We start from the raw sequence: 12,745 nt of genomic DNA, 5'->3' as shown, positions 1-12,745 counted from the left end.
TTTATTCACATTTTACACACTATCACATTTTTATGGCTTCGTCACCTTCCAGGTGTAGGCCAGCACAGCTCGATTCTGAGTCCAAGTGGACTTTCCGGGTCTGGGTGTGTCATGTATATATTGTTTATTAATTATTATTGTATTATTATTCTATATAAATTAAAAAAATTTAAGTTTTATTTATTTATTTTTATAGTATACTACAGGCTAAGAGTGAGATTAAAAAATTATAAAGCACATTAAAAATAAAAATATTAAGTAATTTAAAAATACCAAACACATTAAAAAATTATAATAATTAATTTACAAGTGTGAAAAATGTGAAATATACACAAACGCTCATAATCGCATCATCTACGCTTTGAAGATGGGTACATTATCTTTTGAATTTTTAAAACCATACAAACCCTCATGAATAGTATTTTTAAGGGAGTTCAAAATAAATAAAATTCATAATTATTAATGTATAAGTCTAAAAAATGTGAAAGCATATATAAACACTCGTAATTACATCCTCTACTTTTAGACGATGGTTACATGGTTGTTTAGATTTTCAAAACCCTTCAAATATCATGAATAGTTTTTTTTTTTTATTTGAGTGCAAAATTAATAAAATTAATAATTGTAGAAGTGTGAAAAATGTAAAATATATATAATCACTTGTAATGACAAGTTTTACAACTTTTGTGAACAGGTAAACTCTGAAATTTAGTATGTATATACTAATTTAGTATTATGTTTTACATCTTTTGGGTCACATTATGTTTTTCATTTGCAATATTTATTGATTTAAAATATATTTTTCTTAACGAGTAACGGATCGGGTCATATTACCTGATAATATTAACGGGGCGATTTCAGGTTGGGTCATATTACCTGTTTACTTTAATGGATGTTACACGACATGACCAGTTAAACTATCGGGTATAACACAAAAACGATACGAATACGAGAAACATAACACGAATGCCAGGTGTATTTTCAAATCGAAACATTCTTCTACTTTTTTCCATACATATACAACCTTTTTTGTGTAGAATGGGAAGCATGTATTTAAAATAATTAGGAACAAGATTTGTGTATTTTAATGCTTCTATTTTCATAAAAACAATTTGTGTGGTTTTCTTTTTTTAGGATATTACAATTAATGAACTTATCTAATTTATCACTATGATATTTTAGAGGGTTTTATATAAGTTATTGGGGCTAAACGTTAGTAATAGGGAAAGCGAAAGCTTTTAAGAGCCTTTCTTATCAATCACATCGGTCAATTTCCATGAACTGGCTTTATTACCAACTGCAAGTGCATTGCATTCAACCCCCCTTCCTACCTTCCTTCCAGTATTCTGCTTTATCAAGTTTGAAGTGACAAGGATTGTTTGCCCTTACACTTCTGATGTTTTTCTGTGTCTTCTTATTTTCTGTGGTCACGGTTAAATTACGTTAACATTTTATATTATTTTTTTATAGAGATAATAAGACAAAACGAATAGTAATATAAAATATTGACGTGACTTAACCGTGATCACATAAATAAATAAGAGGACACCGAAAGTGAGAGGGGGCAGACAATCCTTGTCTAGTCTGAAGGAGAGACTATACGATTCATTTGACAGAAGATTTTCTTAGTGGTATTACTGGTGTCATAAATGACCATCATGTATTCAAACGCTAAATTCAATAAATAATGGAAAAATTATTATCCAGTCTTTAGTTTTTACTGTTTATTAACTAAGATCTTATTAGTTATCAAATTTTGATTCAAGTTCCTAGCATTAATGTGATAATGAATTTACATGTTTATTATATAATTTTTTAATATAAAAATTAGTAATTAATTTAGGGTTTAATACTCACACCTCTATTAAACTTCTAATTAATTTTCAATTCAAACATTTCTAAAATAATAAAAAATTAAATTAAATTAAGTTTGTACCTATTAGTTTTTTTTTATATATAAAAAGATTCTTAATTTTTAATCTTAAATGTACCAATTCATATAATTTTTCAATTTTTTTAATCTTAAATGTACCAATTCTCAAATATATCAATTTGTTATATGTAAAATGTACCCTTTTTTTAATATAAAATCCATTCAAATTTTTTAATCCATGTTTAAACTTATATGGGTACATTCTTTTTCGTTGATTTGAGAATGTATCCATGTTTTGGTACAATAACTTTTTTTTGTTAATTTTGGTTAATGTACCCATACATATATGTACACACACACAAAATATAATAGAGAGTATAATTTATATTTTATTATTTTTAATCCCATAAATTATGGGTTTTATTTAAAATCTCATTAATATAAACAATTACAAATTTCAATTTTTAATTTTTAATTTAAAAAATATAGTAACTTACATTATTACATTAATGTTAGGGACCTCAATCAAAAACTTAAAACTAACAAGGTTTCAATAAAAGAATATTGATAGCTAGGGACCGCATCTAAAGTGTCCCATAAATAATTGTCTTAGTGATATCACTGGTGTCATATATTCAATCACTATACGATTCATTCCATAGATAATTATGTAGTAATATCACCAGTGTCATAGATGATCTTCATGTGTTTAAACAATTTCATTCGATAGATAATTCTCTAGTGATATCACCGGTGCCATAGATGATGATCATGTATGCGTACACTATATGATTCATTTGATAGATAATTGTCCTTGTAATATCGCTGGTGTCATAGATGATCGTCATGTGTTCAAACGATTTCATTCGATAGATAATTGGCTTGGCGATATCACTAGTGCCATAAATGATGGTTGTGTATTTAAACACTGTATGATTCATTCGATAGATAATTGTCACTAATATAAGAGAGTTTCATTTCGTCTGAAGAAGACTGGCATATAAAGTGCGAAATTATTTCTCATTCCAATATGAGTTCCGAATAGCCATTCTGAATTTTCCCTATTTTGGTATGGCCCTTGCTATGGGGGTAAAGCCCACTTAATGGCCAACCAAAACTGCATATGGGATTTGCGCAGTGTCCCGAGGCTGCCGTAGAAATTGCATGTCTTTGTACATTTGAATAGGACATACCAATGATTGACTTGGCCTGTTTCAGCTTTCTCTTGGATTCCCAGATTGCCTCCAGCCCTTCATTTCCCAGATTGAGAAGCTAACAAATGATTTAGGATGGTAGTTGCTTGAATCATAGAGACTTTATTCTCCTTTACAAAACTAGGAGAACGGCGACTCGAGCTCAGAATCTTGAGTGCATGGATAAACGCTCTTATCCATTTAAGCTGCAAGCTCCTTGCTTAGAATCTTTGAGACGAGCCCCAATTAAAAGAGGAAACAAAAACGTCACACAAAATACTGAAACTTAAAAGCTCTAGTATGTAGTTTAGAAATTCCACCTGCAAATTTTATATTTGATCAAGATAAACCGTAATCTAATAATATATAACAGGACAGCAGAAAACCAAACCATATACACAAATTAACACATGGAAAGTCGCAGATCAAAGAAAACTAGCATGATCTACATACACTAACAAATCAAACCAGAAAATAGCTATTCCAGATTTCGGATACAACCACCCTGCTGACCATCCTAACAGCTTATCATTCATTTTCGGTTATCTGCAATATTGTGCGGATGCAGAACATTTCAAAGAAGTTTTCCTAGACCGGGTTTCTTTTCGTTTTTCCCCTAATAATTTTACTTTCCAACTCGGGTGAGAATCTCCATGCGAGAGATGAAGTTATTAATTTCTAAATGTTGATTATGCAGCTGCTCTTGGAAGCTTCATGCCAAATCCACGTTTTACCTTCTCAACCCTGTTCAAAGGTTCAAAGGGTCAAAGTAAGAAACATTAGAACATCCCAAAGACCCTCATACAGTGTTTATATTAGACAGGTAATACCGTACGAATGAAATCTACAATGACAAAACCGAAGTACAAAGTCAAAATATCGCTACATTGGTTGCCAAAGGTGACAGGAAATAATAGTATAGCTAAAAAGCATACAATAGCATTAGTTAAATCGTAAAGAGATGTAAACTCCCGCACAACAAACCATGCTTATATGTAGATCATGCCAAGGGTATCCTATATTATGTAAAACAAGCAGCGTAGGAGATAAACACATGAACAGATGTTCAAAACATTTTCTGCTAAAGGTATCTCCTAGATTATCTATGTCTAATATATACATATTCAACATGTTTTTCATTTCAAGTTCCATGACAAAAGAATCAAAGATCCAACAAGTAGAAAGAACTAAAAGAGACAACCATCGGATAATTAGTGCTTACGTTGGGGCAAGCTTGCCAAGGCTATCAAGCTCTTCACCGGTGTCTTCATCCAGGACTCTCCCTGAGATCTCGACGATGTAAGATCTATCTCTGGTTGTGGGAAGTCCTCTACTGGACAGCAAATCCAAATCTTTATGGTGAAGCTCCCTTCCATTCACAAAAATACCAGTATCTCCAGCTGCACAGTTCTGAGGCATGGGATAGTTGAATTCTTCAATAAATGGCTGCACAAGAAAAGAATTCTCCATTAACATTAGCAAATAACTATATTCTTATAGATTTGATATTTGTTAGAATTCCCTTGTCCCACATCGGCCAGAAGGCTTGAGAACAAGCCATTTATATAGAATTACCCCACTCTAACTAACACTGAGGCCTTTTGTATTAAAACCCCACACCTGACGGATTGAGCAGGTGGCCAAGTGGGGACAGTATCGGTGTTGTTGGAGCGGGCCCATGGCCCGTCTACTTGAAATTTAAGATGGTATCAGAGCCAGGGGATGGGTCTGTACATCCACGTGAACGGTCTAACAATATTAGTGTCGAATTAATTGACTTACAGGAATAATGCCAAGACCAGGGCCACCCATGACACCCCAGAATCCAGCTCGGAAATCATACCTACATTTCCAAATTGACGAATGCAAAGACATGAGTACAATGGAGGCGAGAGAGATTACAGTTGCAACATAAAGCCATTTGTGATGATTAGTCTTATTGGTTTATGACTTTCTTCCAAAAGCTATTATAATGTAGGCCAGCTATTATATATAACTCTAACAAAGCACGGATATATGAGCAATAACAAATTGTAAGCACAATTCAAGGTAATCAAGCATTGAAACCCACTGTGTGTTTAGTGAGTACACTTACCAATATTGTCCAGGATGGACTGTTCCAGCCATCTTTTCTGCCTTCTTGAGCTCACGATCTGGTATTAAATGCCCATTAACTGAAACATTACTTCTCCCATTATTTGTCTGGTTTGATTTGGAAAAATCCCTGAAGCTCTTCTTAATAAAGTTCGTAATAAATGATTCACTCCCTTTGTTGGTTCTTGGCTGATCCTCCTCTTTGTTTGCATCCCAAGAATCTTGGGAAGCCCCAGTATTGGAGTACTCATTAAATGATACATCCATCTCAGTTGCTAGTGTTGTCTCCTTTAAAGAGTTCTGTCGCGAAGTGACCTTATTTGGCTTTACCTTTTCTTGATCTGAGCGACTACTGCAGTTGCCCTTCCCAAGTCGGTTTATCACGTTATTGTTCGATGAGAATTCAAAGTGCTCCTGTAGAGGTGAACCAGGCGAAGGAGGAGAAAAAGTGCCTTTGATTGGCTGCTGAATACAATATGTGAATTCTTTTGGAGCAACTGGAGCTTCTGGGATGCCGTCATCCTCAGAGGTACTGGGAGATGAAGAATGAAAGCTTTGCATCTCGTGAGGCTTGCTACCCGTTGAACTTGGGCCTGTTGATGGTAATGCAGGTTCTCTATCTATTGACTGAAAATCATAACCAGAATTATCATAATCATCAGAGGAGAAATGAGCATAGATCCGGGTGACAGGACCATGGGAATGTAAAATACTGTCTTTGACCTCCTCATTCAAGTTATTAACTTCCGACGGATTGTTCTTTGCTTCTGCATGAGAAAGAACTAGTTTCTTATTTGAAACCGCAAAATCGATCACAGTAGAGCATGCCCCACATCGCACTTTCTGTTTATTCTTTTCCGCAAGCAGTACTTTTTTGGGCAGCTGCAGAATTTCAAAGCAGTTACTACATGTCACCAATGGAGCACCACCAGAAAATGGAAGACATCGCCGGCCACCACTGGTTAGTACCACCCTATCTGGACGGAAATGAACAAAGCTTCCCATTTGGGGGTTAAGGTCACTTGGCCATCTTGTATGGGTTTGTGAAACATGAATGGGTGGAGGAATCGAAGTCCGAGGTTTGTTGTGATCATATGGGCCAACCATCCCGGGGTTTTCAGGATGGAGCATGGGATTGCTAGGGAAATCAGGGAACCTTTTATTGTGGAAAGCAGCGGGTGGAACTGGCACTGAACCTCGCCGGTGGTTGTCATAGCAATAGAAGCAAGGGCAAGTAGGATGGTGAAACGACGCATTATGTGGGTAAAGCTCATACGGATCAGGTTTGTTTTCAGCATACTGTCCAGAAAAGTATGGAAGCGACGGTTGCTGGTATTGCCTGGGAAAGGGATGAGGAGCTCCACTGTGCATGTGGGATCCAAAAGGATCGCCATATCTGGCTAAATGGCTTGAATTATGCATGGAAGAAGAAAAGTGAGGCATAGGTATTTCATGGCCATTGGTGTAGGGAAATGGCTCCGGAAAGTGATTGAAATGAGCGCGTGCTGCAACAGGTTTACCAGGTCCAAAGTACTCCATCGAAGCCCTATTTGCCCCTGAAGAAGCACCTGCATACGAAGTGTTAGAACTACCATAAGGATCTGGAGGAACCACACCCCCATCGAGGGGAGCTTTCTCTTTCGGCTTATCAACTAAATCACCAGACCGGCTAAGTTGATCCCGCAGCTCATCCAGCTTCTTCAGAAGCTCAGCTCGATCTTGTTCAAGGTACAGAACTCTGTTTGCCTCATCTGGGTCAATAGTTTTTCTCAATGGTTCCCTACCCCTATGAGAAGAACACAAGGGGTAATTTGACGGACCCTCGTCTGGATAAATTGAAGTTGAGGACCTCATACCTCCAACATCAGTTATTTGATGTCTTCGAACCCCCTCTTTTTCACCATTCTTCCGAGCTCGCCAATCTTCCATCCATTCCGATCTTCGGCTTGCATTTGTGGGGCCAAATTGGGCATTCAAATCCCCATGTTCTCTTCCCACAGCATTCTCCAATTCATCTCTTTTCATGCTCATATCAACGCCATCCTTGACAAGCCAGTTCTCAGTTGCATCTTTCAGTTGCTTCCTAGCAATCTCAGGATTTTTAACATTTTCCTTCTCTAAATTCCTTTGATCACACCTCAAAGAACCATCACTTGACTTAACATCCATATCAGAAGCATCACTTAACACAACTAATCCTTTATTGTCTGAATCATCTGATTTGGCACAAACTCCTCCAAACCTTTCTTCCTCCGACTTCTCGAACAAAGTATCCCCCTCTTGCCTTTTCTTGTTTGCTATAAAACGATATAAACAATCCGATCCTCAATATTAGTGAGAGGAAAATAACCTCAAAACTAACTGTATCTTGAATGCAGAAAAAACTCGGGAAACATAATGCTATTCAGATTGGGATCCTAGATTATGAATTTTGTTTCTAGTAATGCGGCTACTGAGTTCCATATCTGGTTTTTCGGGTTTAATAATCTCAATCCACAAATCCAAACCATTGACAGATTGAATATTATTAACCTCGGTGTGGATTTTTTTTTTTTTTTTTTTTTTTTTTGTTTTCATTTTGGGTCCAATTCCATACCAAATTCCAAAAATTGTAAACCCTGATCTCATTCCCTTTCCTTAATTTCCAATAACATAAACCAAAACACAAACTTCTATAAAATAAAAAAACACAACCATCATATAAAACAAAGAACAAGGTAGCCGTTTGGTTACAAAGAAAATCAAAGTAACTGACAATTTGGTCAGAAACCCAACACGAATCATGTGACACAAAACGTAAAGTTTCTATCTTTTTCCCAGTTTTCTCACCAACCCCACCAAATAAGCTCCAAAAAAAAAAACAAAAAAAAAACAAAAAAGGAATCAAAGAAGAAGAAGCAAACCTCGAAGAACAGCACCACAACCACCACACTGGTAAACAGAGTAATCATCAAGCTCCGGAAGAAGATTCTCACACTTTGGGCACCGAACCAGCCTCACTTTTGCACCCGAGTCCCCCATTTGTTCATAACCCACCTCACCAAACAAACCCAGAAACAAAAAAACCAAACAACAAACGACAAGTCAAACACTGTTTCCAGTCAATGTTTGGCAGCCGACAAAACCAGAGAGAAAAAGAAGCTCAGAGAAATCAGAAAGCTTTGGGTTGTTCTGCTGCAATGGTGAAATGGGTTTTCGTTTTAAGGAGAAAGACAGGAAGCATCTTTTTCTTTTGTGGGCCTTCTTTTTTCTTTTGCAGATTTTCTCAGGAACCAAACAGGGGAGAAGGAATGGTGGAGCTGGAGAAGTGGACGGGAGAGAGGTTTTTGGTGGGGACAGATAATTTCCCGGAAAACTATGAAGCTGGAAAGGAAAATACAGACGCTCAGAATTTATGGAAGTGGTTTGAGAAATTCGACTCCAGTGTGTTTAGTGTTCTGCAAAATCTCTGCATTTATGCTTCACGTTTTTTATATGTTTTTTTCTCCAAAATTGCTTTCGGACACAAAACGCGGAGTTGGAGACGTCAGGACCGCTTTCCAACGTTTAAGCAAAACGCGACTTCCAATGAGTACGCGTCCGGAACGACGCCGTTTCAAGAGGGTGGAGTTAACTTCGTTGGAACCGCCGTTTGTCTGGAGTTAACTTCTTTATGCTCCCTAACTTTGCTTCCGTGAAACAAAATGAAAAAACATTATAATTACCTTATAAGACTTAATTGGATGGACATGGATCCTCTCTGGATCCAATTGTCCTCATTCTAGAGATCAATGAATCCGAACTATTGAAATTTGATCCAACAGTTAAAGTTATTATAACTTTTAGAGTGAATCTCTATTTGTAGCCATTGAATTAAATTTCAATGGTACAGATTTATTAATCCCTAGGATTAGGACAATTGGATCCGGAGAGGATCCATGTCCTAATTGGACTAATAGTCTCCCTTATGAATTAAGCCCATGCGCTGAAGTTAGCCTCACATGTAAATTTCACGTACTAACAATTAACATAGAGTTCTGTTTTAGCCTCATATGTGTGATTCATGTGTTAATAATTAACGAAAAATTGATGAAATTTTTAATTTTGGACCTAAATCTTAAAAGATTTCACCACATGGGCTTGAATCCTAATTTTTTGACTACAGAGGCTATCTTACAACTATCCTATCACTACGGGACGAATAGTCCAATTAACCTACCTTATAATTGGTCTTTTGAAAGAAAAAAAAATGTTCATTGAGATCCTAGATTTAACAAAAGGTGCACCATTGAATAATGTAGGTATCACATATTCAGTTCTAATAAATTAATGGATCGCAAATGGACCTTTACTACAGTAGTGGAAATGTGTGGAGTCCCTGCATGATGACGTGAGTTCAAATTCTGTCGGTAACTAATCTAACAAAACTATAGTTTGACAAAAAAATAAATAAATAAATTAATAGATCAAACTCAAAATGAGATGAAGGTTCATAAACACATTGCATACCTGCCATGTAATCAAATTGAAAAATCTCAGGTTAAAATCTCATGTAAAGACCAATCGTTCCTTTTTGTTAAAATAAAAAATTTCAGATAACGAATTTTGGGGGCGTTTGTTGTGCCGGACTATCTCGGACTGGACTAGCTTCAAGGACTAAGCTGGATTGGCTTAGGGTTGGTTTGGTATTGCTGTGCTTTGAAAAAAAACTGCTGTGAGAATAAGCGGTTGTTCTGTGAGAATAAGCGGCTGTGAAATAAATCAGCAGAGTGTTTGGTAAACTTTTTTGTAAAAGTGCTTTTGAAAAAAAAAGCAGTCTGATAGTGGGTCTTTTCATTAAATGAGCACTGTAGCTCTGTGTGCTTTGAAAAAAAGCCAGTTTTCCAAAGCTGCAAATAGCAGCTTCAGCTTTTTCCTTTGATTTCAGCTTATTCTCACAGCAGCTTCCAAAATAAGCCATTTTTTTGCAGTTTACCAAACAGCTAAAACCCTCATAGCTTTTTTTCATGGGTGCTTTTTTTTTAAGCACCTCACTCCCAAACCACCCCTTAGACTAGACTAAGCTGGACTAATTTAGTGAAGCGTTTGGTGCAGTGTTAGACTAAGAAGCTGGATAATAACAAATTCTAATATTATATTATTTAATATATAAATTATTAATATTTTATTATGATCTAGATGACCGGAGATGACGAGGAGTCTATCGGGAGTGGTTGTTGAGCATGACGATGTCGAGAGAGGATAGTCTTAGCTAGTCCCATGGTTATTGGGGGGTCTCGCTAAGACCTCTTAGTGAAGGGTTTTGTCCATGCTAGTCCCCTTTAGTCTCATTAATGTTAGCCCCAGCATGGAACAAACACAGTATTGGACTAACAGTTAGTCCAGTCCAGTCCCACTTAGTGAGGGCAAACAAACGCCCCCTTTTAGTTTAAATACGAACTATAAACTAGTGTTAATGGTGAGAGACCAACTTATAATTTTATCCCGTTGCAGAAAAGAAACAAGTTAAAGAGGACTGGCAGTGGCAAATCCACTTTTTTTCATTGTGCTTTAGCTTTTTTCTGTTCTCCTCTCTTTAATTTTTTCTTGACTAGAGTATTTTATCCTCCCTTTGTTTCCAATAAGTGCTTTTGCAGTTTGTGGCTTTTTCTTGGTTGCGAATGGAGAGAGAAAAACACTGTTTTGGCCGATGTGAAAGCGAAAAGAAAAGAAGAAGATTAAAAAAAAAAGGAGATATAATAAGGCGGGTTTTTCTGACAAGTCTAGTGAGAGACTCTTGACTCTGACTAGTCTCTCCCTCTTTCAGTGTGTGAAAAATAGTGATCGATGAAGGAAAAAGGATTCGGAGAGGACTTTTTATTGGCAATGCGAAGAATTTTGTGATTATGTTCGTTTATTATACATCATACGATCAAAAATGATTTTATATTTAAATTTTAAAATTAAATATAAATAGTATCTAATAAAAATTGATTGCACGATATATAAATGAATATGATCACAGAATTCCCCAAATCCCCAAAAAGAGAATCTAGCGAGAATCATTTTCCATTAATCAAATATCATAATATTTTCTCCTATTCTTTTTCCATCTCCTTTCATCCCCTCCTCTTATATTCTTTATTTTGTCTTTCTTTTTTTTATAAAAAATTAATATAAGATGTTGATATGACCATTCAAATAGGAGAAAAGAGAAGAAAAGGAAAAAAAAAATGGAAAGACAATCCTAATCCATTTATATTGTAACACTTAATAAATCGAGCTGTGTTTCTAGGACGGTTGAAAATCTCTCCAATCACGCATCTCTTTCACTGCAAGATTTGACTTTTGAGCCAATTGAGTCGTCAGAAGACAATCATGAATTATGAACAAGATGAAAACAGAAAGATTGGTGTTGTTTTAATGAATCTAAATATTTCATGTTACAAGCTGGAATTTTAATGGCACAACCAAAGTTAGGGTCCCAATTACATGTTACATGTTCGTGCAAATGAAAATATTCAAATATTATCTATTGTAAGAGGCCTAGTGGTAAAGATAGAGATTGCGGCTTCCCAATAAATATAAAAAATATAGGAGGTTCTGGATTCGATGCTCCGAGCTGGTAAGTTCACTTGACTGTGAACACGGACATGGTGAAATTTCCCATAACCTTTCCAGACCCGAAGAAGATGGATATGAATGGGTTGTTCCTTTTTTAAAAGAAAAGGAAAATATTCCAAACTAAGATACATTCTCTAGTGGCAAATTCTAATATCGCTTTCATGACAAATTTGAACACAAAGCTCATAGAATATTGAGAGAATTATGAATGATGAATAAAAAATGTAATCCTCGAGTTGCCACTAATTCATATTGGATACAAATTGGTATGCCGCGACCGAAAAACACATTCAAGACAACAAATTTATACCGAAGCTATAATACTTGCCTATAACGGGATTACAAAACATAGAAAAACCAGGTTGAGTCCGCGGAACTGTTACAAAGAAACAAACTGTGGCCGAAACAAATACCCAAAACTATGAATTAGCCATAAGGGCCATAAATGTATCAAATTCAACATAAATATTATTAACATTCAGCATAGGAGTCGAATATGAAATTTTACAATTACAAACGAAAATAAATATCATAAGTGTAAAGTGAAATATCATAAAATTGTAGTATTAATCGGTGATAATGTAACTTTCGTTTAGGCATTTTAGATGCAGCTATTGAAATAGCTCATCTAGCTTTCGACGAAAAAAAAAGAAGAAGCCCTTCTAGCTATATTTTCTGTTACTCCGCTCATTTCATAAAGTATTCTACTGTGTTGAATGACAACTACCCAATATTCGGGAGATCCTTTCCCCAAACCCATAACTCACTGTTTGGACCCAAAATAATACTTTGAGCCAAGCTCATGAGTGTCCTCGGTCCAATAAAAGTATCAATAATATCCCCATTTTTGGGTCCGGCCCAGTAGAGTTTGGCCGAATCCTATTAGAGGATGGTTTCGCCTGGATAAGAGTGAAGTGGTCAAAACCTAGTACAATAAGAATTCTTCATAAACTAAGGATACTTTGAATAAGAAAAGATGCCAAGAATCACAGGTTGAATCTGA

The 12,745-nt window shown here is 35.9% G+C and overlaps 1 protein-coding gene across 1 annotated transcript; it reads right to left on the bottom strand.

Annotated features, from left to right (window-relative positions):
- Window positions 1–3,369: 3,369 nt before the first annotated feature.
- On the bottom strand, window positions 3,370–8,642 carry LOC126629467 (protein ENHANCED DISEASE RESISTANCE 4-like). The gene is made up of 5 exons (XM_050299511.1): window positions 8,064–8,642; window positions 5,162–7,457; window positions 4,849–4,909; window positions 4,289–4,512; window positions 3,370–3,810 (listed from the first exon to the last, which is right to left on the bottom strand). The coding sequence occupies exons 1-5, from the start codon at window positions 8,179–8,181 to the stop codon at window positions 3,756–3,758; spliced, it is 2,754 nt and encodes a 917-aa protein (XP_050155468.1). The 5' UTR covers window positions 8,182–8,642; the 3' UTR covers window positions 3,370–3,755.
- Window positions 8,643–12,745: the final 4,103 nt, after the last annotated feature.

The sequence above is a fragment of the Malus sylvestris genome, chromosome 7, assembly GCF_916048215.2.
Source record: "Malus sylvestris chromosome 7, drMalSylv7.2, whole genome shotgun sequence".
In the NCBI taxonomy this organism is placed as follows: domain Eukaryota; kingdom Viridiplantae; phylum Streptophyta; class Magnoliopsida; order Rosales; family Rosaceae; genus Malus; species Malus sylvestris.
This window is presented reverse-complemented; position numbering and strand designations above follow the sequence as displayed.